Genomic DNA, 26,649 nt, shown 5'->3' on the forward strand with positions numbered 1-26,649 from the left:
GGGGCCCAGTTTCTGACTCTCGGGCTCACTATCAGTCTGGGAAGGCCAGGGTTATTTCCATCACGTCTTCAACTTTCATGGAACAGGAAATGGTCTCATACAAAGCACTAGAGCACCACAGCAAATCCGTCTCTGATGGAGACTACTGAAACAGTGTTCTAAAGGAATAGGCCTTGAAGCTGCCTTTGAGCTTCCGGAGTAGAGAGGAACAGGGGGAAATAATAGCAAATGTGAAGCAGCCCTTGGGAGATTTCTCAGAACAGGAGAAAAGAGCCAACGGGAATTCCGCTTCTCGCTTTCTATATGGGGGCGGCATACACGAGGCACCGTGGCCTTTGCTATTACGGGATCAGAACTGAAATCGCCAGGTACACACTCCAGGAGTCCCGTCAGCCCTTCCCAGGTATTGTACTCTGTTTATGATGGCGCCAGAAAAAAAAAGATGAGGGGGAGTCCTGTGATTAGTCTCTTCTCTAGTAAGTTTCCCTATAAAATCAACTCTTTATTAAAATAAAGGTATAAATATTTAAATAAAAACTATCCTAATTTGCATAGAGATTTTTATTTAAAATACCACTTGGGGTGCCTGCTTTAAAGAAACATGAATGTTTAGACATAAACTGATGACATCTCAACTAAATCTTGACGTTTACTTTCCCTTTAAAAAAGCCTTTTAGAAGCCTCTTATGGAAGCTGCTTTTAGGAGCTGTAACCACAGGCCAGCTTCAGCATCGGAACTACAAGCGATCTCTGAGAGTCACTGATAAAACATTCCCTTGCTCTGACAGTTACTTCTTACGCCCAGTAAGGCTCTAATCATCTTTTCCCCAACCCGCTATGTTTCCACCTTCCTAACTAGGTCATAAACTGGGAAAAAACAAATAAGGATTTGTTTTCCTGGATGAATCCATTTGTGTTTTAGGGAGAGGACCACCCACTCTTTCCCTCTCTAACTGCTGTTCTTCCTGGATCTGTCTCCTCCTTCTCTTTATCGGCAAAGTCTTGGACATACGCTGAAAGCTTTCGGACCACAGGCCCTGTGGTTTCATGCCTACCCCAGCCCTCATCTTTAAAAGGCCTTCTGTGAACACATGCCATTCACAGGATCCATTGTTGAGTTTTGGTCTACATCCCAGGTGCCCATATCTGCCTGCCATTCCATGTTCCCAGAGCTCCTCTCTGGACCAGCCTGCTCGGCCCACCCATGGGGCCGGAACAGCTGCAGACCTTGGGCCAAAAGCCTCCCTTGAGCTCACTGATCAGGGAGCCCCGGTCACACAAAGGAATCTCCTTCCACTGCTTCTCAATCTATGACCCTTGGAAATATCTTGGAATGCTACGAGAACATTCATATAATGCTCCTTAATAGCTGTCTTCTTTGTGGTGAATCTAAAGTATTCATGTTCAAAGACAAGGTATGTGAAGTCTCAGGAAACAGGTCTTCTCAGGGAGAAGTGGGGTCTTATTAAATAGACCTTCTCTGAAATCTACTCTCCATTATGCAAGAGGAAAAGTGCTACTCAGGATAGGAGCTGAATACAGGGATTCATTCCCCCTGAATGGATTCATCTCCCCTCAACTAGGCGAAGAAAAGTTCAAGGGGACTGAGCTCAAGGTACCACCTTCACCACCTTTGTGAAGAAATTAAAGGGCCACAGCCTTGCTGCCCAAGGACTAGAAAACAAATTCATGACACCAATGGGAGAAATACGGAACAAAGAAGGCATTCGAGATAAAGTGATACAGGTAAGGATTCAGGACTTCTACAGCAGAATTTTCAGATGAGAATTTCCTGAGTTTTATTTAAAAGTTTCCCTAGCTCTCTTGCCATGGAGGGCTGCAAGTGGAACAGAAATCTACAGAGAAAAAGAGCAGAACTGGAGAGAATCTCCCTACCGGACTTGCCCCCTTGTGATATTTTTCCTCAGGAGAGAAACACATTTTTAAGCAAGTGAAGACACTCCTTAAGTGTTAAAGTTGGTGATGTACATAAGTAGTGTTTTAGGAAACCCCAGAATAACAGACGGTTCTGGAACAGCTTAGTTCAGTAATTCCAACTTCGATTCCCCTGGGGTGATTTCTCTCATTCACTCCGCCAGCTCCACCCGCCCAGTCTTGCAAGATTCTCCAGAGGAAACAGCGCCTCTGTTGAGGGGTGCAGCACTTTCGATTGGTCTTCCCCGGGAACCTGAAATCTGGCTCCCAAAGTTCAGTTTTCCCTAAAAACTTTTGTCAGATCCTCTGTGCTGACCCTCCTAGACAGGACTGTGGTCTTCCCAACCTGCTCCCAGCAATCCCTTTACTTTAAGAGGTGGAGCCCTCCAGCACATTTGGGCTCCCCCCAAATCTGACATTTAATGAGACCCAAGGTTCATCTCCCCGCTTCATTTCCCGGGTGCAGGATCTCCACAAACTCTAACAAGAGAGGGAAGGTCCCTGAGGAAGAACTGGACAGGAAAACAGGCTATACCTACTGACATACACACACATAGATCCCTCCTCAAACTTTTAAGTTGGAAAGATTTCCTGGAACCACGTCTGGTACAAAACCATGGAAATGCTCAAAACTAACAACAAATAGTTTTCTGAAGCTATAATTAAGACATCAAAACGGTCAGATGGTTTAGCGGAGAGCTTACCAACCCTGAAGATGTACTTCTCAACTTTAGTTTAGGAACCTACCCTGGTATGCTGCATGCCATGGAAACGGGATAATGCCACCCAAGAAATCCCTTTCTCCAAAAACCCCTAAGAGCATCTGACTTCAACTTGAAAGCCACTGCCAGAGAGCAGTTTGAACTCACAGTTCTTTGTTGGATTCTGCGAAGCCCGCATTCGAGTCCTCTCACCAATGTCTTAACCTTCCTCTCCTTAGCTTGTGGGTGACTCGAAGACAAAGACTTTTCTGTAATTAGCCATACCTGGGCGTACGTTTGGCCCTTCAGATGGACTTCAGTTGTTCCATATGCTTTCCGGTATTTTCCATTACGCAAGGTAGCTTTCCAATCTAATGTTTATGTCATACCTTACAGTCTACTCAATGTTCTTCCAGACATATTCCCACTAGATCCTTAAAACTTCATTGTGAGACAGGCATCACTAGTTTACAGATTACGTGGCAGAGCACGGTTGTGTATGCGCTTACACCTAACTGCCTCACGGACAGAACTGCTTCCGAGTTCAAACTTTTCGCAGGCTGGCCAGTCTCTGGGGTAAGGCAGTTGGATGTAGTCATGTCCTCGGAAAGTGTAAATAAAACCCGAAGTGTTCAAAATTAAGACACGCCACTTGATGTGAATATAGAATATCATTTCAATGTGTTCCTGGGCTAGATAAAGACCTAAACTCTGTCTTGCCCAGCTAGGTGGTCGCGCTGGGAGTCCCGCGTCTTCTCCAGGCCTCTGTGGAGGAGAGAGATGGACCTCACAGTCTGCACGGAGCACATATCCTCCGCTCCCTCCCAGTCCTAGTCTGTTTCACCCCCGCCCCTGCGGTGAAGTCAACGTAAGTCACGTGACCGAGGCCGAGCGGGAGCTCAGAGGAGCCCAGGGAGACACCCGCTGGGAAAACCGCGGCTCCGCTGCAAACCGGGCAGGCGGGCGAGGCCTCGGCGGCCGTTGCCAGGCCGTTGCCGTTGCCAGGGAGGCTCCCGCGCGCTCCGCGGTGGAGCGCCGCTCTGAAGGGGCCAATCCCGCGCCCGCGCGGACGACGCATGCGCGCCCCCGCCTCCACCCCCGCCTGCCGAAGAAAACCGCGCGTGCGCCTAATTAACGCAGCTCAAGGGCTTCGGGGATTAGGCTGGGCTGTACACGCAGACCGTTGAGTTGGAAGAGGTTCGTGAGATCATCCTGTAGTCTAGACGACCGAAGCAGTGGTTGCGGGTGCTTGTTCGAATTGCAGATTCCTGGGCCGTACCCGCAGCGGCCTGGGTAAGACCCGAGAATCTCCCTTCTTAGATTATGCCCAGATAATTCCGGCAGAGGTGGTCCTCATTGGCTGGACCCTCCCTCTTGTTTCAAGGGATGTAGGAATTGGAGCAGAGACGTGGAGAAGTGATCAGCCCAGGGTCGTCCAGAATTAAGTGACAGAGCCCGGTGGAGGACCCGGATTTGTGGGCTTGCACCCAAGTGCCTTCCCTCTGCTGTGCCCTGCTTCCCTGCCTGTCTCCTTTTCGGGGCACGGTTTAATCAGGACCAGACAGGCTGGCTGGCAGGCGGTTCATTCACATCGGTCGGGCTAACTGAAGAATGAAAGTTCCTTTCTCAGACCGCCAAAAAACCCCATCCAGCAAGTCCACATCATAGCTCCACTGCCTGCTCCTTAGCTGAGTGATGCTGCCTCCATCCACCTAGATTGGGGCAACCTGGAGAATGCACACCCCCCAGGGAACAATGGCCAGTTTGGGGAGTATACACCCCCTCCCCATACACACTCACGTGTGGATGTGATTAGTCTGCATGTGGTGTCACAGGCTTCACGCAAGAATGTAAACCGCTCCTGTGTCTGCACGCGTGTGTGTGGAGTTTGGGGCAGGGGTATGAGTTTGGATTCTGGCTCGAGTTTAGGCACATTCAGTAACAGGCAGTGGCCCCAGTCCAGCTGGATCATACGTGCTGACAGCCACTTTCAATGGCCTGGACGGAGAACTGGACACTCCCATGCATACCCTTACGAGAAGCAGCTGGAGAAGCATCAGGAATCAGCAGAGCTGAGATCCCCGAACATACTCACGCCTGTGACGCCTGTCCGAGTCAGCAAGGCCCCCCAGGACAAAGCCTGGGGGACGAAGCTGGCCCGTGTGGTGGAGAGGGGAGGGGGCTTGGGGCTGCAGCCCAGTTTGCTCTCAGAATTCCCTGTCTCCCCTGGGGGGAGAGCAGCTAGCAAAAGTGTTCTGCCAGGCTTCTGCCCATCCATTGCAACGGGTCCTCTGTTGCTCCCAAATCTCTGCCCCTCTTTATCTGTCCTGTCCTAGCCTTGCTGTCTCAAAACCTCAAGGCCTCAACTCTTTCCAAGAAAGCCAGGAACACAGCTGTGAGTCCCTTTCCCTCTGGGGGAGGTCCAGCTCTCCCTCCTGGCTCCAGATGTAAAAGAACAGCTGTGAGAGTGGCAGGAAGCCCACTTGGCAGCTAAGCAGGACCTGGGGAGATGAGAAACAAAGCAAGGGTAGAGACAGGCAAACGGCAGGGCTCTCTCAATTCTAGAGACTGGGGGATGGCAAAAGCATTTCATCCTGTGGCTCGGCGACTGGCTGACAGGCCTTGCCAAGCCCTCAGACGCCCCCCATGCCCCGCCCATCCCAATTCCGGCTGCCGGGGCCACCGGCAGGACTTTCTGTACACTCCATTTCATGATTCCCACTTAATCTGAGAAGGGAAACTTGGCTTTCTTTGTGTGTCTCCACCCCTGTCCTCAAACACACACCTCCCAGAATGAGATTTTGGAAAAGAGGCTGGTGAGGGAGAGGAAGGGAGGTGGAAGAGGGTGCTGGTACCCCACCCTGGCATCCTCCTGCCCCTCCCTACCTCTGGAAAGTAAACCAGGATGCAGATGCCAGGCTCGGTGTCCAGCAGACAGGGCTGCTCGGAGCACCACTTGCCCGCCTGCTACGCCAGGGTGACAAAGCACGAGCACCAAGCACTGCACTCAGTAAATGATTATTTCCTCAATGACCCTGGCCCACCCTGGGTCTCAGTGGGTCTTTAACAAGCCTGTCCACTGCCGGGAGAGGGACCCACTGCTGTGGCCCACTACGCAGCCGTGTCTTCTTTACTCTGACAGGACACAGGGTATCACAGCTGCTTCTGTTTTAGGAAAAATAGTTTAATAAGTCTGAAACCCCTTTTAGGTCCTCTCCTCCACAGAAGCCCTGTGCCAGTGCTCTTCCCATGCCCGCTGGGAGGGAGCAGCCCTTCTCTAGAGGGCACCGCCCGCTCCAGACGCCTCGCCCTCCTGGGAGGCCTGCTCTGGGTCTAGGCCGTAGTGGGTCCATCACTTTTGTGTAAAAAGGGAGCAGAACACTGTAATATGCCCCCTTCTCTGGATGCCATGGGGCCAGCCCACAGCATGTTCCTACCCCTTAATTAAATAGCCCGTTAAATAATCTCCTGGCGCTGGCAGAGAGGGGATGCCACAGCAACAAGCCCCGTGCCTGGCAGGGCTCCTGCTGCCTCAGGGCCGCCACCCTGACTCGATCTGGCCTCCACCGGAGCCGCCAGGGACACAGCCTCGTCTCAGACCTGGCCTCCTCCTACCCACACAGGGGAGGGTGAGTCCAAGCTGGCACCAGGCACCCCCCATAGCCATGGATGGGGGCACTCAGCAGGGTGAGCAGACGGATGGGTACAGCTCCTGCCCAGTCAGAAGTACGTGAGGTTCTTGACGGCTCCGATTTCCAGCATCCGCTTGATGGCCAGGGCCTCTTGGGAGACATTGTGGCCTGACCACTGTGGAGACAGCCAAGGAAGCCAACTGAGGAACTCCTAGGCAGCTACCTGGCCCTCCCCGTAAGCCCACACCCCGGGAGCTCCATTCCCCACGCCGGCTCTCGGAAGGAAGACAGAATACAGGGGACGCTGGCCTGGGAGTCCAGATGCCTTGGTTCTAGTTCTGACTCTCTGTGTGACCTCTCGGTGAGCCATCTCTGGGACCACCCTCACTCCCTCAGTGTCCCCAGTTCACCAGCAGGGACCACTTACCACCATGGACTTGAGTGTGATATACTCATAGTAGTGAATGGACTGCTTTTTGTGGTGGGCGTCTGGGTAGCCAAAGCCAGCAATATGCACCAGGTCACAGAGGTGGAGGGCCAGGGTGATGGCCAACAGCCCTGTGGTGGGCTTCTGAGGGACAAAGCGTGGGGAAGGTATTAGAGGGAGCCTGCTTCTTTCAGCACCTCTAGGCCAGCGTTCTGCAACAGAACCTTCTAGTATCATGGAAATGTTCTGCATCTGTGCTGTCCTGTATGGCAGCCACGAGCCATACGGGGCTCATGCAGCTAAGGAACTGAACTTTTTCTTTTATTCAATTTTAATTAAAATTTAAATTTAAATAGCCACGTGTGGGGAATTCCCTGGTGGTCCAGTGGTCAGGACTCCGTGTTCTCACTGCCGACGGCTCAGGTTTGATCCCTGGTCGATGAACGAAGATCCTGCAAGCCGTGCATTGCAGCCACAAAAACCAAAAAAAAAAAGCCACATGTGGCTCGTGGCTACCATACTGCCTACTATAGCTCAACACGTCTGGGGAGGGTTTGGGCCTTTGGGGATGATGATGGCAATCAAGATGACAAAAATGATAGTAATAATAACATCTACGATTTTCGGAGCACCTGCTATGTGCCAGACACTATGCTAAGTATTTCATCCCATATGTCACCTCATCCAGTCCTCACAAAAACACTTTGAGGTACATGGTATTATTAGCCCCATTTTCCAAATGGGGAACTGAGGCTTACAACCATTAAACAAGTCACTCAAGGAGTGGAAAGGTTCTGCTCTCCGTCTTGGAGAAACTCACCTCTCCTGGAAGCCCCGAGGCTCTCACATTTCCGGGCTGCGTGCCCTTCATGAGGGTGGGCTCTCCCTCCTATAAAGTGGGGACAGCAGTACCTCCCCCACCCCCTACCGTATGGGCTGCTGTGAGGACCTCACTTTCTCCACCCCTGAGCCATCCACGGGGACGGGCCACCTGATATCTAACCTCACAAACCGCCTTCCTCAGCAGGGATGACCTGCCTTCCACTCCCCAGACCTTGTCAGATCCCCTAAGGCCAGGTGTTCCCCAGCTTCCCTTTCTGAGCTCTCCTATCTTTTCATGTCACCGCCTGCCCCAGCCTTCCAGTTCAGCCCTGTTGCTTTCACCGCCACTGTGTTATCTCATCCGGTTCAGACCTCTGCCAAACCACACATGTGTCACCTTCTAGCAAACTCTTCTCTCCCCGTGTATTCCTGTAATTGTTAAACACATTACCGTCCACCTAGTTGTGCTGGAAACCTAGAATTGTCACAAATCTCTCAATTTCACCTTAAAAGAAATGCTGTAGCAGAAGGATTCTAAGATGAAGCCCAATGACCCCTTGCCCTTGAGAGTGCGTGTAACCTACGAATACGACGAGATCTACTACATTGTATGGTATTGCTTAATGTGGCCCAGTGGACTGTAAAATACACAGTCCTGGTGGGCTTGACCTGATCTCATGAGCTCTTATATCCGGGTCTAGAGATCAGCAGTGGAGGAAGTGCGAGGTGTGAAGCACAAGAGGGCTCATCATGCGTTGCTGGCCTGAAGATGGAGGGGACCAGACAGCAAGGTATGCAGGCAGCTCTTACGTGCTGAGGGTACCACCCCTAGGCTGAAAACCAGCCAGGAAATGGGGACCTCGGTCCTGCAACCACAAGGAAGCAAATTCTTCCAACAACAAGAATGAACTTGGAAGCAAATTTCACCCCCCCGAGCCTCCAGACAAGAACGCAGCCCAGCTGCCAACTTGATTTCAGCCTTGTATACCCTACGCAGAGAACCCAGCCATGCTGTACCGGACGTCTGACCTCCAAAACTATAAGCCAAATACGTGGGTGTTGTTTTAAGCCTCTAAACTGTGGTCATCTGTTAGGCAGCGACAGGAAACTCAAGTTCATCCCTTCCTCTCCCTCTTCCTCCTGCCAGGAGCTGGGTTCTGGTCCTAATCTCCGGCTTCCCTCTCTAGCCTTCACCATCTGCCACCAGGGCCAGAAAACTCCTCTTTGCCGCCCCCCACCCGACTCCATGTGCACTAGAACTCAGTGCCAGGGGCGCTGTGTGGTCTTTTGCCAAATGAAATACCTTTCCCCAATTCTCTGCTTGATGGGCCCCACGACCCCTTAGGGCCCAGCTCCAGTACCACCTCTTCCGGTGGCACCACCTCCAGACAACCCCAAGCAGAGTTCCGCCCCTCCTCTGAGACCCCGCAGCACTCGGAACAACCCTTGATCGGAGCGCTTTGCCATTCCAGGCTGCATCCTGCACATCTATTCCGCTAGACTGAGTTTCCTTAGGGCAGAGGGCATGTCTTATTCCCCATGCATGCAAACTTGGGGCCAGGTGCTGAGCAGTCACAAAAGCAGGCATTCAACATAGGAAGCTGAACCGTAGTAGATATTCAGTAAAGAATACAATCGTGGGGAGCTCCCTGGTGGCCAAGTGGTTAGGATTCCGGTCTTTCACTGCCGTGGCCCAGGTTCGATCCCTGCCTGGTTAGGGAACTGAGATCCCGCAAGCCATGCAGCACGGCCGAAAAAAAGAAAAGAAAGAATAAAATCGTTTATTCAAAACTTGGCAACTATTTATCGAGCATTCACGGTGTGCCAGTCTCCGTGATAAGCACATTACGTAATTATCTTTTTAAATTCTAGAATGGCTTTAAAAGGTCAGTACTCCTATTTTCCCCACCCCACAGATAAGAAAACCAAGGCTCTGAGTGGCTGACTGGCCCAAGGCCATACAGCAGGTAGCACCGTGAGTCCTGTCTATGTCTGATCATTACTTCTTTTTTTTTTTTTTTTTTTGCGGTACGCAGGCCTCTCACTGTTGCGGTCCCTCCCGCCCCGGAGCACAGGCTCTGGACGCGCAGGCTCAGCGGCCATGGCTCACGGGCCCAGCCGCCCCGCGGCATGTGGGATCCTCCCAGACCGGGGCACGAACCCGCGTCCCGTGCATCAGCAGACGGACTCTCAATCACTGTGCCACCAGGGAAACCCAGGACTCCACGCTTTTACTGCCGGGGGTGCGTGTTCAATCCCTGGTCGGGGAACTAAAATCCCACAAGCCGTGCGGCCCGCGGCCCAAAAGAAGACTACTGACTGTCCCAGCAAATCCCCAGTGTACAGATTCTGATCAGCGCCTGCCAAAGGCATCCTCTTCCTCTAGCCCCCAAGCCCTAAAAATACCCTTCCCTGACTCCCCATTTTGGAGATGCCCCCGAGCATCTCAAGAGTGTGTGCCCTCCCTTGCTGTAAAAGCCGGAATACCTGCCTCTGATTACAGGTGTGTGCCTGGGGGCCGTGTGCTGCCGTCTCTGCTATTGTTTTCCCCTTGCCTGGGGTCCTCCCTGGCCTTCTGGAGCCTCTAGGAAGTCCCTCCTACTTCCCACAGAGAACCCCAACCCTCTGGCTTCCCGGCCGTCTGCAGCCCATCATCACCTGCTTAATCTTGTATGGCTGCTGTATCGGCAGGCCCAGCAGTTTGTCAGCTGCAATCTCCATGAAGAAGGGGTTGAGAATCCGAATCTGTTTGGGGTTGACGTCCCAGATGAGGGGAGGCTGTTTCCAGAAGCCCTTTCGCACCTAGGCGGGTGGGGTTGGGAGGGAGAGAGCCAGTGGGTTGAAACGGGGAGGTGGGGAGGGGCTTCTCCAGGGGACGGGGCCCCTGTGTTGATGGCACAGGCCCTCGGGAGTGCGGGGTGACGGGAGGGACGCGGAGGCCTACACCAGAGGTGGGAGAGGAGACCAGAAGAGAGGAGGAGGGAGAGAGCGGAGTGGGGCACCCCCTAGGGGAGGCCAGGTGACATGGTGTGTAGAGTATGGGCTCCAACCATTGCCCGCTTCCAAGTATAGCCATGTAGGTAGAAGGGGCCAGCTGAACACGTGGCAAAAAATGGACAGTCGGACAGTTCAGCTGTCAACTGGATGGCAAAGAGACAGAGCGGACTTTCTGGAGTCCACCTAGGACAGAGATCTCGACTGTTCTAAGTGCCTCCACCTGGAGATGACTACCAGCTGGTCCCTCTGCTGCCAAGCTTCTCCCCGGCAAACATATTTTGGCAGCTTCTCTGTCCCAAGCAGCCTCGAGCTTAGGGTGCCCTTCGCTGCTGCTGTCTGACCCCTGCAGTAGAACACTTCCCCGTACTGGCTCCTGAGGACCGTGGGCACACGGGATGGAGCGGCAGGGCCTGACCCGGGCGGCGTCCCCATCCCCAGGCTGCGACCTCGCCCCCGCCAGTGTCTCCGCTTACGCGCTTCTTATCACTCAGGATGCTCTCAATCCAGTGGAAGTCCATGGCCTTGAAAGCCACCATGACAAGGAGTGTGTCAGGGTTGTCCTCCACTTTGGGGTTGAAGTGGGCGGATTCAGGGTAGAAGAGACGCATGGTGGTCTTGGAGCCCACGTCATGCTCGTAGCCAGCCACCGGTGCGCTGTTTAACCTGGGCGGCAGGGAGGAGGATGCCCGTCACCTAGAATCCCACTGGGTCTGTTTACCATCGCCCCCAAACAGAAGACCTGTTACAGAAGACGCTCATACAGACCTGATGACCACGTCGTACTTGTTGATGGCCTCTCCCAGCGAGCTGTTGCGCAGCCGGTGCCCGTTCCCCACCACCACGCAGCGGCGGCACTTGAGGCTGCCCCGGGAACAGGGTGGTAAGACCCAGAAGGAGCCCCTGCTCCTGCCCCGGTCTGCCCAGGCCCCCTCAGCCCCTCAGCCCCTGGCCCCCATGGACCAGGCATCTCCAAGGAGTCCTGCTTCCGGTCATGCCGAGCCTGCAGCCCTGGGCTTTCAAGGGGGAGGAAACTGAACAGAGCACGGAAGAGAGAGAGGAGGAGGGAAGGTGCCTGGGGAGTACCAAGAAGAAACCCCATTTCGGAGGCCCCGACTGCTGCCCAGGCCTGCCTGTTACCACGGCAATACCCCCAGCAGCCTCTGCCCACTCCAGCAGCCTGATACCCAGGCTCAGCTGCCATGGGGACTGGCACGCCCGCCTCCCCTGGAGACAGGCAGGCTCACTGGGAGGTGCTGGACCACGACTGTTTCACACTGGGGCAGGAAGGAGGGTCTCCTCACCTCTGGATGCTCTCTGGAACGGAGTAGCTGGTGACGGCCAGCACCCGGAGCAGTAGGTCTTCTACAAAAGAACCGCAAGGAAGGGGCTGATCTCCAAAGGCTGCCAACCCTCCCTGCCCTGCCCCCAGGATCTAGGCCTGGCTGAGAACCTGGGCGCTGGGACCACGGACAGCAGAAAACGAGAAGCTGTGTGGCCAAGGTGAAGCCACCGTTCCCACCTGACCAGGCGGATACTTACCACTCCCCTTGGTCCCGTAGGGCAGCTCGTAGGCAGATGGCGTCTTGACCCAGAAATAATCCTTAAGCTGCAGAAAGACGGGCTGTTCTCGGGAGTAGCTGCGCCGAGGTGAAGGCAGGGTGGGGATGAGAAAGAGATTAATCTTCGTGCCAGAAACTGGGTCAGACCCCTGACTCACATCACGTATACACACCAAGGCCTCTCCCTCCCTCACAGGCTGCCCCTGGCCCACGTCCACCAGCACGGTTCCCTCCATCTAGCCGGCACCCAGGCCCACCCCCCATCCTCACGTACTTGCCAAAGAGCTTGGAGGCTATCCTCTCCGCCTCACCCTGGAGGCATGGCTCCTTCTTCCCTGGGATGGGAAAATAAAAGCTGGAGACAGAAAAGGAGAGAGGCAGGCGCTCCAGTCAGACCTCCCGGGCCTGGGGGCCAGCTTTCCAGGCAGCCTCCACCTCCTCCCAGGGCACGTCGGCCCCAAGGCCCTGGAGAGCGACTCTCCAGCTGCAACGGTGTCAGCCCAAGTCCCACTTTGAAACCAAATCATTGCAAAGCCAGTTCTTTGTTCTCCTGAACTCCCTGGGTGAGGACCCCGGGGAGTCATCCCAGGTCCTACCCCCCAAAACCCACCAACTCCCCTCACAGAGGATTCTGGGCTAGTAGTGTATGGGAGAGGTCATGCCCTGGCTCTCTGAACCCTCCTGTCCCCCGACTAGGTCCCCACCTCATGACGCTCCATCCCTGAGCCCGGTTCCCAAGAAGAACCCACGGAAGGACATGAAAGGTGGACTCACAGCTCAATGTACCTGTCTTCTCGGGAGATGGAGTACCATACCATGACGACCAGGACCAGAGCCAGTGTGGCCAGGAGTTTCCAGCCTGCAGGGCGAACGCACGGAAGAGCTGGAAGCAGAAACAGGGAGGCACAGCCCCAGGCCACCTTCTCAGCTGCCTCAGCTGGGGCCCCTGCAAGGCCGGCTCCCAGCAGGCCCTCGCCTGGCCCTAGTTCTCCGGCTCAGGGCTTGGACCCGAGTGTCTCTGCCGTCCTTCAGGATGAAGACAGGAGCCCCTGGCTCCGTGTCGGTCCCTCCCCAACCCCCTGCTTCTGGGGAGCCCACCCCGCAGGGTGGGGAGCTCCTGGAGAATACTCACGGGACTTGCTGATCATGTTTCTCAGGTGCCAGGGTTCCTGGGGAGAGCTGTCATCCCGGCTGCCTCGGGCCACCTAGGAGGCAGGAGTCACAGGTGTCTGGTCAGCACCACAAACACTCTCGCCTAGACACTGGAGCAGGGCACACCCACAGCCTGCCTCTTCCCGCCTCCAGAAAGCACCAAGCTGCTTCCAGGGCGGCCATCCAGGGAGTGGCCCTCCTCACCCTGGGCATCTCCCTAACCCCTCAAAGGCAGCATCAGCGGTCCAGGTGGGGCCTACGCCCCAGAGAGGGAAACCAAGTCCCACCCTTCACGAATTCCGTCCCAGGCCAGGCCAGCCTACCACAGCTTCCCCGGCATGGTTCCCCACACTGTGTCCTATCCCTCACTTGGACCTCGGAAGGGTCAGCTCCAGGAAACAGATGTACCTCCACCCATTTTCTACATGAAAGTTAAGCTAACTGTACAAGGGCGTGATTCACATTTTACACAACTGAAGTTTATCTTTTCTCCACATCCAAGGCATTCCCTTGGTTCTGGCCACCGTCCACGCCTCTATCATCAATCTCTCACTATTCCACCCGAACAGATCTGCTCGGGCCAGGCCCTGGGGTGACTGTGGGACCATCAGATGGTCCACAAGTTCTCTTGCAGCCCTTCTAGACTCTGGCTGAGTACAAACAGTGTCCAAGCCCTCACCACCAGGTACATGGGGGAAACTTAACGGAGGCAGGCTGTTTGAATAGGAGCACGGAGAGTGAGAAGGGTCTGGTTGGTCAGAGGAGAGAAAGGAGACCCTTTCAGGTAAGGGCAGAGGCTGGCAAGGTAAGGACAGGGCTGTGGGAGGGGTGAGTTGCTACATGCACATAAACAGCGAGGTCCCTCCAGTCGCAAAGCCAGCCAAGGACCATGCTTCTGAGTCACCGGGAAGAAATTTCTGCAGCTTTCACAGCCACACAAAGAGGCACGGGATGCGCGCAGAGCGCCAGTTTCTTCTCTCCATGACATCCTCCCCAATGATCTGGGTTGTAGGAATCAGATGGGCCACATACTAAACACAGATTCCAGAGCCCTTTCCTGGGATAGCTTCAGCCAGCTGGGGTGGGACCCGGGATGGGCATTTTCACAAGCTGCCCACGTGATTCTTTTGAAGGATCAGGAAAGGGAGGGAAGCCCTAGTGTTCGTGCTCTTTGGGGGAGAAATGAAAAATCTCAAATTATTTCTCAATGGTGGGGGACCGCATCTGGACGAGGTCTGGTTTGGGTTAGAAATCATAAATCGATTATCCTCCATAACGCTGTCCTGTTATGGAATCGATGCTTTGCTCCCAGGGGCACTCCCCTGGCTCCACCCTGAGTCCGCAAATACCCAAGAATGAGAGTGTTGAGGGAAAGAGAAAGCCGGGTGGGGGAAAGGGATAGGGGTGGGGACCAGAGCCAGATGTTTTCAGCAGGGTCAGGAGGGCCCATCTCTGAATCCCAGTGGGGATGGGGGCTGGTCCTGTCCAGTAAAGAAGAGCTCTAGAGTTGTAATCAGCAGACCCCAGTGAAAGTCAAGACCTACTGCTTTTCTGAGGGTGGCCTGCCCCCCCGACCTACCCACAACAACTGCCAAGTCACACCCTACCACGTTATCCCCTTCACACGCTTCTCCCGATCTGTAATTCGTTTAGTTACTTGCTCTCTGTCTGTCTCCCCCACTGCACATAAGCCCTGTGAGGGTAGGAATCGGGTCTGTCTTATTCCCAGCTCGAGCCCCAGCATGTAGCACACTGCCTGACACACAGCCAGCGCTCAGCAAGTACTGAATGAATAACATGTTGGGTTATCTTGGGGGAGTCACTTTTCCCTCTCTGACCCTCAGTTACTTCAGCTGTAAAACTGGGAATTTGGCCTAATAAATGCTTGTGACTCAAATATATTTACCAGACCTGCAGCCTGAGCCTCACCAGGGACCTCACTAGAAATGTATAATCCCAGGCCCCTCCAGAGGCACAAATCAGAAACTGCGTTTGCGTAAGATCCCCTGATGACTCACATGGACACTCAAGCTTGAGATGCGCTTATCAAGATGGACGTCCTTGACCTTGGCTGAACAGGAGGATCGCAGTATCTGGGTCCCATAACTGGAAATTCTGACTTAAGTGGTCTGGCCTGGCACTGGAATGTATTCAAGCACCCAGGGGCGATTCTAACCCAGCCAAGGCTGAGAACCACTGGTCCAGATAATGGCGAAAGCACGGTTCTCAATCTTTGATGTGTACGTTCTGATTCAGTGGGTGTCGTGGGTCCAACATTCTAAACGGCTCCCAGGTGGTGCCCTGCTGCTAGGCTGGGACCGCACTGAGAGCTGCAGAGCTCTAAACAAGATCCTTCAGGCTCTCACATTCTTTACATTATGAACTGCATCCTCTCCCACCCTCCGTGCTCTCAGTCCTTTCTGATCAGGATTCAGCCCAGCGTACTCCACCTCCCTGTAACAGTAGGTCACGGCACTCGGGGCACAAGGCAATCACCTGAGAAGCGGAGGCATTTACTGACATCTAGACCCCACTTTCCAAGTCTTATTTAATTGGTTGGGTATGGGGCCCAGGCATTGGCCAGTAAAAAACCAACCAAACAAAAAAAGCTCACCTTTCTGGTGATTCTACCATGCAGCCAAAATGGAGAACACTACAGAGAGTGTGTTGTGCAGTAACTGAAAGTCAAGGACTCAGCTGTCCTCAGTGAAGGAGAACTTTGGTGGTCGGAGGTGATGGGTCCTGAACAAGACAACTACTCTTTTTTTGACCTCTTCCCCAGTAGAGTTCTGCACTTTCCTCCTAAACTGTGCTGGTCTTGTGCTAGGCAGACTGGCTAGTCCTGGGGTCTGCTCCGAGAGACCCCCAGGGATGTCACCCACCCACCCACCCCCTCCCCTCGCTGGCCAAGCCAAGAGGATGGCTCAGCCCCCAGGATTCCAGGGGCGCGGGCTTCTTGGGCTGCCTGCTGCCTCTGGACAACAGGGAGCCTTCTCCCAGCAGCCGTCCCATAACACTGACAGCCCCCCCCCCCCCCCCGGGGACAAAAGGACAGAAGAAAAGTCACAGCAGGGTACCTGGGCAGGAGAACAGAAATCTCATCCACTCATGTCCAAGGTGCAGCAACCTCTGCCTGCCACCAGCTGCCCAGGAGACTGGCTCACCCGACCCGCTAGGTAAAGCTGACCCCAAGGCAGGAAGGCTGTGCGCCCTCCGGGTGCTCTGCTAAGAACCACGGCGTCCCCCGCTGCAGTGAGGCTGCTGAGTCCTGCCACGGAGTCGCCGAAGGGCAGAACTGGAGGACGGGGTGAAGAACAGAAGCCTCCCGCTGCCTGGCGCTCAAAGCCTCACACAGCAAGTACTCAGTGGGTACCCGCTGTACCAAGATGAACAGAACTGGACGTCACCCATGGACATGGCATGACGCCAGGCCCCTCCAAGCCCTTGGGCCCATCAAAGGGCTGTGGCTTAATGTTCCTGAGAAGGGGGATGGGAAAACCAGTGGGGCAGAAGCCGTAATCCATGTCACTGTCCCTCAGTCCGGTGGGGAAAACCCGGAGCTGCCTGCCTGCCACCTCTAGACTCACCTGCCACTCCTGGCCCACCCGGATACTGGGTTGGGTCCCCGCCCACCTTTCCAGCATTGTTCCCAACCAGTGATCCCCCTCGGCCTTGCTGCTTCCACCTCTCCCCCCTCCTCCACTCCCTTTGACTCAGAAACATAGTCAAGTCTCCCTGTGCCTAAAACAAAACAACCCCCCTCTCTGCTTCTGTCTCCTCCTCAAGCTACCTCTGCATCTCCACCTTGAGCTCCAGTGGTCAGACTCCTTAATCTGTGCTACATGCTCGCTTCCCACTCAACCCTCTGCCCTACTCCACCCCTGATCCTTGTCTAAGCTGAAATCGCTCTTGCCAAAGCCTTCAGTGGCCTCCTAATGGTCAAACCTGAAAAAGATCTATTTTCGCTCTTCCCCGTACTCTGAAGCCTTTGCTACGAATAGGCCGATGCTTCCAGGTCAAGACTCTCTCCAGGTTTCCTCCAAACTGGCTCCACCTCCTTTAAGTGCTGGCATTCTCCAGGGAGCTGCCCTTGAACCTCTGCTCTTCCTCTACTTGTTTACACAGGCCAGGTTCATTCATTTTCAGAGGCTTAACTACTACTCAGACCCTGATGATTCAAGCTCTTTTTCAGCTCTGTAATTTCTCTCCCAGATCCTGTCCTAACATTTCTAATTTGCTGTTGCTCATCCTCCCTGGATGATCTTAAACTAGTCACCCGTAATACGTCCACAACTGGACCCCCGTCTCCCCGCTCCCCACCTACCCCACATTCTCATCAGCTCATCCGCCCAACATCCTTCGCCTTCACACCATCCCTACGAAACGCTACCCATTCTACCCCCAGTTCCTCGTTCCAGCAAATGCTTGCTGAGCTCCCACTAAACGCTCGCCATTATAGGAGGCACCGGGATGTAAAGCTTGATAAAGTTCAGCGCAGCATGAAGGCCACGTAGTCTAGAGCCTCAGAAGTACTTCGGAAAGCAGCCTGCGTCTCCTCTTCTTGAGCCGCAGGTCGATTCCAGATCTCACCCCAATTTATCTGCTTCCTAACTGGTCTCTTCACCACAAGTCTTTCCTCACTCAGGCTTCTTCCTCAGAACTGCCAACACAGTATCTTTCTCAGAAACGGTTTGGATCAAACCACCCTCCTGCTCCAATCACTCCCCATTCCTTCAATGAAAAGCCAAAGCTTTTTAGAGGCAACCAGGGCGCTTCAGTCCCAGGCCCCAAGGCCTGCGTGTGCATCTCGGAGCTCCTGCCACGTGCGCTGCAGGTGCCGTCTTCTTCCACGACCCCACCTCTGCACGGGCTTTCCTCCAGCAGGAAGACCGTACGCGGCCCCCGTTAGCCTCAACAATCTCACGGCCCCTCCTCTACGAAGTGTTTTCTGACATTTCTAAGCAATGTTTTTCTTTCCACAAAAAATTGTTTATATCTCGATTTTAGCACCTAATAGGTAGTAAACCTTTTGTATTATATAATTACTGTTTTCATGGCTTGCCCACTATCCTCTGACCTCTGACATTGGAGGCTTGTTTATACCAAGAGTCTACCAGAGCACCTAGAGAAGATGCTTTATCGCATAATATAATTTTATATCACATTATTATGTATTTTCGTATCTTGCCCATGAGACTACGACCTCTGTGGTCCAGGCCTGCATTATATCTTCAGACTCTATTACAGTGCCTAGAACGTAGCAGATGTTTTATAAACATCTGACACACAAGTAATAAGATGAGACTAAAAAGGTATTACATCCCTTACTGATCCTGAAATGTATTGTGCACTTACCATGTGCAACACCAGGGGGGTGCCAACCTCATTGCCATTGCTTTGGGGACCAGGTGAGTCATCGCCGTGGAGGCTATCCTGTGCACCGCTGGACGGTTACCAGCACCATGACCACTGCCCACTAGAGGCCAGTATGACCCCCACTCTCCAGTTCTGACAAACAAATGTCGCCAGACATTACCACATGTCGAGAGCTGCTCTGCAAGGTACTCTTAAGGGCTTTCCAAGTATGATCTCAACCCTATGAGTTAAACACTATTATTACCTCCATTGTGGAGACAGGGAAGTGAGGTGCAAAAGGAGTCAGCAACTTGCCCAGGGTCACCGAGCTGGCGAGGAGCTTAGCACCAGAAGCACACTCCTAACTCCTGCCCTCCGCCGCCCCTAAACCATCCTGTGAAGACGCCAAGATCCTCAGAGGGCCCACCTGCAGCTCTGGAGCAACAGGAGGAAGCTGCCCTCCGTCACATCAAAGTCCTGCAGAGGCTTCTGACAGCTGAGAGGAGCCTCCTGCGCCCCTCCCAGGCAAATCGCCTGGCCCCCGGAAGCCCTCCAGCATGTCTTCAAAGCCCGCAGCTGTATTCATGGGATTACCAGTGCCCTCCATCTGGACACCAGACTTCCACAAATGCCGGCAAAGACCGCGTTCGCTTTCTCACGGCCATGCCGCTTCACTGGCAGGGAACCAACACCCCTCAGCTGGCAAGCCAGGTCTCCTGCGCCCTGATCTCGTGTGGCTACCCTCCGGAACCAAAGAGCAGGACTGTGCTACGACAGCTGCTTGCAAACGTCCCATCTCGGGAATCGCCCGCCATGTTTCCAGCCTGTTGAGGTGTGTGAATCTCGACAGTGCCAGCTAACCCACAGCGATTCCTCTCAGCTTAGAGTGCTCTGCCGTTATTCCAGGGGCCCTTGAGCTGGACGCTGAATTTAATGTAACTCAGACAACTGCGAGGCGAGGCAAGGTGAGGACACAGGCCACCGGAGTCGCACTGTGTTCTGATCAGCCACTCTTGGGTGTAGTCAACTAACCACGATTCTCCAGAACGGCTCACCTGTATCGCCTCTCCTCAGCTCAGAAACCCTCCGTGGCGCCCATTCACTCAGAGAGAAAGGCCAAGCCCTTGCTCTGCCCTGTAAGAATGCGTGTGATCTCCCCACCAGCACTTCTCTGCTCTCCTTCCCCATTTCCCTCATTTAGTCTGCTCTACTCAGACGGGCCTCGTTGTTCTTGACTGGGCTAGGCCCACTCCCTCCTCTCTGGTTGTTCCTTCAGCCTGGAATGCTTTTCCCCTAGACACAGGCTTGGTATCTACCCACTCAGCTCTCCACTCATCTTCTCCACCTCTGGTCAAAAATCCCCCCTACACCTCACATTTCAGATCCCTCTCCCTGGCTTGCGAAAAACTTTGGCTGTCGTTTTTTTTTCGATGCTGTATCACCAATGTCTAGGACAGTGACTGGTACACAGCAGGCTCTTGACACAAGTTTGCTGAATTAATTTACTCATCGGGAACTACACCGCCGCAGACCAGGCAGAGCAAGAGGGGAAGAGGCGGTAGCAATAGGTCAGATACCCACTCCAGCCCCTCTGGCCTGGCCGCTGGCTAGACACAGCCTGACCTGCACGGCATGATCCGCAGCCCCAGTAGGGAGGGAGCTGGTCTTGGCCCGGGGCTCTTGTGAAGCGCCAGAGGGCAGAGTAACTGACCAACTGCCTCAAGGCCCACCAGTGGGCAGACGGGGCATCTCTCCAGCCATCCAAGCTTGGAGGAAAGGGGCTGCAGAGGCTTCCACCTGCAGGGCAGGAAGGCTCTCTGCTCCCCACCCGGGGGGTCCACAGGATACCCTCCACCCCCAACAGGCGTCTCCAACAGTGCAGGCCTGCAGTCTCCTGCAGAGAAACACCCTGTATTCTCCACTTTAGCAGCTACCAGTCACATGACACCACAAAGCACCACGTGAAGATCATACTTCTGGAGTTGGCCGGGGTGGGGCTGGAGCTTTGAATTCCATTCGCTGGGTAAAAGAGCTTAAGTGTAGTGACGGGCACGTTGCTATGCTCACAGACACACACCTATACCAGGAGGGTGTTGTTTCCACAGAACTGGCGAGGGTTAACCTTTGACTCCCTTTAATCACTACCAGCTCCAAGGTTGCTGGACCACACGGCGAGCTGAGGTCAATATACTCTGTGGGGTCCCAGGAGAGCCACAGGCCTGGAGACACCCTATTACCCAGTGTAGAAACAGTACAGGTTCATACCCACAATAAATAAAGAAAAACTCCGGTGTGGCCGTCGACCTGCGCCAGGCTCCCGGGCACGATTCCCTCCTCATATCTCCCAGCCAGGGGCCAGTGAATCTAGCCCCAAGGAGCCAAAGCTGCAGGCCCTACAGGAACTGGGGCTTGAAACCACCAGTACGGCCAGTCCCCTCCCTCCCTCCGGCCTCCAGATGACCCTTCTGAAGATGGTGGACTGCACCTGCCCCGCCGTGCCCCATCCGGTGAGGTGGCCGCAGCCTCACGTGGCCGTGGAGGGCTTGCATTGCGGCTAGTCAGCGCTGAGGAACGCTGTCTGCGGGGCCCATACACGGGATTCCAAAGACTCACTACGAAACAAAGAAAGTAAACTATCCCCTTAAAAATTATTGACATTGAGGCGGCAGCCATCATTGAAAAAACACTTTTTCAGCCTGTTTTGTGACCAGAAAGCACAGCACTAAGGACTGAACCTTACATGGAGCAGATCTGGGTGGCCGCTGAACTGAAGAGGTCCCGGGTGACCCCCGAGGCCTCACCACACTTCCTAAACACACCCTCCCCTCCCCAAAGATAAGAACCTTAGCTCGCATGCCCCCATCTGCACCCCAACCCCGTCTGAGGATGGAGGACGAGGCAAGGTCAGTGCCGGCAGTTTCACATCTGAGCCCTTGTCAGGGGGGTCGATTACAGTATAAATGTTGGGGGGATCTGGAATCATTGTTGGGACCCAAGCCCAGGCTGCTCTCCCCAGCCACCCCTCAAGGATCCTGGCACTCACGCTTCCATGCTTCCTCTTGGCACCGGGTCCCAGATTACCCAACCACTCCCTCAGTCTGTCCCACCCGGTCACCCTGTTTCATTTCCTCTGTAGCAGGAACACCACAGTATCTCCCGTACTCACAAGATCATAGGACCCAAGAAAGCGGGGACTTCTTGCGGCCCACAGTATCTCCAGCACCAAATGAAACGCCTGATGTGTGGTAGGTAAATGACGAATATTGAAATGAACAGATGTCTAAATGAATATGAGCAAATTAGCAGAACAAGTGTGAACAGAGGGTTTCGCCAAGTTAAAAATTTCCACACCCTTACTTTGCCACGACCTGGTCAAACGAGGGGCCAGGGGCTTGTCAGAGGTCAGCCCAGGACCTGGCAGACCCAACCAGCGCCACATTTGTTGCCAAAGGCACGTTGCTATGCTCACAAACACACACCTATACCAGGAGGGTGTGGTTTCCACAGAACTGGCGAGGGTTAACCTTTGACTCCCTTTAATCACTACCAGCTCCAAGGTTGCTGGACCACACGGCGAGCTGAGGTCAATATACTCTGTGGGGTCCCAGGAGAGCCACAGGCCTGGAGACACCCTATTACCCAGGAAACCTCCTTTCCTCCTTACTCGCTCAAGAGGGCCAGCCTGGGCTAAAACCCCAGTCAGCAAGCCCCAGACCTCCAAGTACCCTTGGTCTCCTGGAAGCAGAGGAAAGGGGTTTGGACGCAGACCTGAGGTCCAACCCAGCCTCTGGGATCACGGGCCGGCTGTCCCTGGACAAGGCCCTGTATCTCTTGGGCCTCAGATTTCCCATCTGTAAAACGGGAGTAGCAAGAACAAGTTCTGGGAGGTGTGGGAGCCTCAAAACATATCCCAGGATCGAAAGCCCGCAGCCTTAGAACCGGCTGAGCCCAGAGCAAGCACTGGGCCCCTGGAAGCTGAAGGTGACTCCTGGTCTGGGCCTCCCCCCGGTGCGTGGCAGCCCCTCTCCACTCCAGGTCTGCCCCAGCCCAGCACGGGGAGCAGTCCAGAGCTCCCACCTGACACCACAAACACGACTGCACTCACCTCTCCTCCCAGCCGCTGGGTCCACTGCACTCATGGCACACATGCAGCTGCCCAGGCAGACGGGGGACTGCCACCCAGACTCTGCCTGCACTGAACGTGGATCCCACGTACTAGCCAGGTTCAGGGTTGCATTGCTGGGGTGGGGAGGATCATGGGATGGAGGAGAGAGATGAGGCTTTGTTGGAGAAGCCACTCTCCCTTTCCGGGTACAGCACCTCCTAGAGAAGGTGCCCAGACCCCTGATCACAGCCCTCTCCTGAGTGGTGCCCCCTTTGCAGAACAGCTGCTCACAAAGCTCTTCGGCCACAGGCAGAGCCAGTGGTACAGTGGTGCAGAGTTCCAGCCTTGGACAAGTCAGAGAAGGCATATCATCAACAAATACCTGGATGGAGCAGTAATCCTTCCAACCAATTAAGAAAAAGACCAAGGAACCGAAGAGAATACAGCAAAGGACAGGAAAAGCAATTCGCAGCTCAAACCCACACACCTAACAAACGTGGAAAGATGTTCAGCCTCATTCAGTGACCAGGGAATGCAGGTTAAAACCGAATATCGCTTCTTGCACATTTCGCTGGCAGGCGTTCATTGACATAAAGGCTTAGAGTTCACTGACATAAAGGCTTTGTTCATTGACAAAAAGTACTTCATAGTATCTAGTAAGGCTGAAGGCGTGCATACGCTATGAGCCAGCAATTCCACGTCTAGGTGCATCCCAGTGTGACCCGCCTTTGTACGTGTACACACACTAAGGATGTCTATTGCAGCACTGTGGTAACAGCAAAAGAATGGAAACATCTTAAATGTCCAAGAGTGGAGGGATGGCTGGATAAACTGTGTCATCACACAACTGAATACAGCCATTTAAACTGAAGAAAGAACTAGCTATGGACCTATTAGGATACACCTGATGTTTAAGGTTTTCAAAAAACTGTAAACAGATACTTATAGTATGGTCTCATGAATTAAAAAAACACACAAGGCTATATATAGCGCGTGTGACCTAAAAGAATTTAAAACAAAACAAAACATGGAGGAATCACCCAACTCTTGGTGACCATTACATTCCAGGAAGAGATCAAGTAAACTGGGATGGATTGTGAGAACGGGGCTTAGTTCTATTCACACAGAATATGCAAAAACATGAGCATTTGTAAATCTGGCTGTCACATGGGATTCTCTTATCTTTTATATTTTGAAATATTTTTATACTGAAAAGAGGGAGTACAGATTTTAAGGCAAAAATTCAGGAGCTATAAAAGAGAAATTCAACAACATAAAGATTTAAGAAGCAGAGGGCGGCAGGAGAAGGAGGAGAGAGAGGATGAACAGTTAAAAAACAAATGACAAACTAGGAAAAGTATCTCTGCAACATAATATGTATCAGACCAATGAATTCCCTTAGCCTGGAATGTGCTCATGCAGGTCAATAAGGAAACAAGTCAACAAATCAGACAGAGGAATAGGCAAAGGACATAAATGAGCAGTTGACAGCACATAATATAAAGGCACAGAGAAAAGACCCATTCTTCACTGATCGTAACAGCAAAGCTCCAGAGGCCTGAGAGCAGACGCTGCTTGGGGAGGTGGGGAAACCGGCCCTCTGTCCGATCACAAGCGGATCAGGGTGACATTTTTGGAAGTGACCTGGCAATATGTGTCAAAATCCCCTTAGCCTGGGAATTCCATTGCTAGAAGTTTATTCTATAGAAAAGTCTCCTATATTTTCATGAACTTTTCTATCACAGTCGTTACAGACAGCACTATTTGTGACAGTGAAAGATGTAAATGACTTGAAATTCTACCGAAAATCCACAAGGACCCATTTAGAAGCATAACCACACAAACAACGAACAGAACGCTACACAGCTGTGAAAAAGAGGAGGCAAGTGCATGCACGCTGACACCGGATTATCTCCCAAGTGCATGATGAAACTTTAAAAAGGCGGGTGGAGAGCAGTGTTCTGTGTATCTCCAATGCCCTTTTAACGAAAGACTTACACGCATATATGTGGATATGTCGCTAAAGGAATATATCATTCAAAGGATGCACAAGAAACTAAGGGGGCAGGGGTCTAGAATGGGGGAAAGGCCTTCTTTATATCATATACCGTTTTATTTATTTATTTATTTATTTTGTCTGTCTGTGTTGGGTCTTCGTTTCTGTGCGAGGGCTTTCTCCTGTTGCGGTGAGTGGGGGCCACTCTTCATTGCGGTGCGCGGGCCTCTCACCGTCGCGGCCTCTCCCATTGCGGAGCACAGGCTCCAGACGCGCAGGCTCAGTCGTTGTGGCACACGGGCTCAGTAGTTGTGGCTCGCGGGCTCTAGAGTGCAGGCTCAGTTGTTGTGGCTCACGGGCCTAGCCGCTCTGCAGCATGTGGGATCTTCCCAGACCAGGGCTTGAACCCGTGTTCCCCGCATTGGCAGGCAGATTCTCAACCACTGTGCCACCAGGGAAGCCCCACATACCCTTTTGATGTTTAATTTTTTTTAACGGGTGAGTGTGATACACTTTCAACTAAAATTTTGCTAAAAGGAAAAGAGGAGAGGGGAAAAAAAAAAAAAAAGGAATGTAAACTCTGGAGTCTCACACACCCGGACCTGCATTCCAGACCGACCACTTATTGGCTGTACAAGTGTTGGATCCTCTCTGGATCTCAAGGTTTCTGCTGCATCAAATGGAGATAAAAACAGGGCACTTCCTTCTAGGGTGGGTGGATATGCCAGGTAAGAGGGGCTCTAAGGTTGTTACCGGGGAGAAGTAGAAGCAGCTGGTCTCAGACTCCAGAATGCGCTTCATCTTTCCCCCTCATGGATCCAATGGACACAGGCCATTCTTATCTCTCCTTATGTTCCACTCCGCAGACAGGGAACAGCAGGGGCAGGGCCACCAGGCACAGCTATGCAGACTGGGTGTGTGTGGCCAGGCCTGGGTAGGGAGTGAGGGCTGAAATCCAGCCCCCCCCTGGCTTGTCAAACCATCACCCTCGTGCAGGGCTGTGTCCAACCGCAGGGGTCATTCATTCTGCTTTCCGTAAAGGCTCTGTACAGGCTAGCAGCAACTTCATTTACAGCAGAGCAATTTAACCCTTCTCCAGAATCCTTGCCAGGTTATAAAGAGCCCAGGGAAAAGATCTGGGGGTACACAGACCAGGGGCGGGGCGTAGCCATTCGGAAAGTTGGTACAGTCATCCCATCCGTATTTATCTTTTCATGTGTCATTTCCTCTGAATTCGCAGAAACACCCTGTTTTACCAGCAGAAGTGGTTTCTAAGGAAAGAGTCCTGCCCCCTTTGGCCCATCGACACCCACTTCATATACCTTGGGCAGCTGGGTGATGTTCTAAGTGAGGTCACGCTGAGACGAATCCTGAGTGGGGGAAGGAAAGCCAAGGGGACAGCCCCCTGCCCTGCCTGCCTGCTCCTCAGAAGGGCTTGTCTGCAAGAACAGCCCTGTCCCAGGGCAGGTTTGGGGTCCTGAGGCCTCCAGGGACACGGTGAGGCTGGGCAGTCCAGAAGAAACAGGAGCTGACAGGGACTGCGGGCCTACTGCACCCAGGGCACAGCCTCAGGCACTGAACTACAGCAGGAAACAAGGTAACGGGCCTGTGCTCCTGGAGTGCACACCTGGGGAGCAGGGGAAGGGGTAAGGGGAGACACCTGACAACCACATAGCTAAATAAGAAAAGGTGCCATGAAACACACGGTGAGGGCTTCCCTGGTGGCGCAGTGGTTAAGAATCCACCTGCCAATGCAGCAGACACGGGTTCGAGCCCTGGTCCGGGAAGATCCCACATGCCACGGAGCAACTAAGCCCGTGCGCCACAACTACTGAGCCTGTGCTCTAGAGCCCACGAGCCACAACTACTGAAGCCTGCACGCCTAAAGTCCGTGCTCCGCAACAACAGAAGCCACCGCAGTAAGTCTGTGCACCGCCACGAAGAGTAGCCCTTGCTCGCCGCAACTAG

General features: G+C 53.6%; 1 protein-coding gene across 3 annotated transcripts in view; it reads right to left on the reverse strand.

Moving 5' to 3' along the window:
* Positions 1 to 5,799: 5,799 nt before the first annotated feature.
* Positions 5,800 to 26,649, reverse strand: part of ST3GAL4 (ST3 beta-galactoside alpha-2,3-sialyltransferase 4) — a 32,791-nt gene continuing 11,941 nt past the window's right edge. The window contains exons 2-11 of one of the 3 annotated variants that reach the window (XM_065883028.1): positions 13,206 to 13,278; positions 12,848 to 12,932; positions 12,348 to 12,428; positions 12,054 to 12,151; positions 11,816 to 11,876; positions 11,280 to 11,375; positions 10,988 to 11,177; positions 10,176 to 10,319; positions 6,696 to 6,839; positions 5,800 to 6,443 (exon numbers count right to left, since the gene is read on the reverse strand). In XM_065883028.1, the coding sequence (XP_065739100.1) occupies positions 6,357 to 6,443; positions 6,696 to 6,839; positions 10,176 to 10,319; positions 10,988 to 11,177; positions 11,280 to 11,375; positions 11,816 to 11,876; positions 12,054 to 12,151; positions 12,348 to 12,428; positions 12,848 to 12,932; positions 13,206 to 13,221 (1,002 nt within the window). In that variant the 5' untranslated portion in view covers positions 13,222 to 13,278 and the 3' untranslated portion in view covers positions 5,800 to 6,356. Of the gene's footprint in view, positions 6,444 to 6,695; positions 6,840 to 10,175; positions 10,320 to 10,987; positions 11,178 to 11,279; positions 11,376 to 11,815; positions 11,877 to 12,053; positions 12,152 to 12,347; positions 12,429 to 12,847; positions 12,933 to 13,205; positions 13,363 to 26,649 lie in introns of those variants that run through there. The other 2 variants (XM_065883029.1, XM_065883030.1) reach the window with 2 other exon arrangements.

The sequence above is a fragment of the Phocoena phocoena genome, chromosome 8 (assembly GCF_963924675.1).
Source record: "Phocoena phocoena chromosome 8, mPhoPho1.1, whole genome shotgun sequence".
In the NCBI taxonomy this organism is placed as follows: domain Eukaryota; kingdom Metazoa; phylum Chordata; class Mammalia; order Artiodactyla; family Phocoenidae; genus Phocoena; species Phocoena phocoena.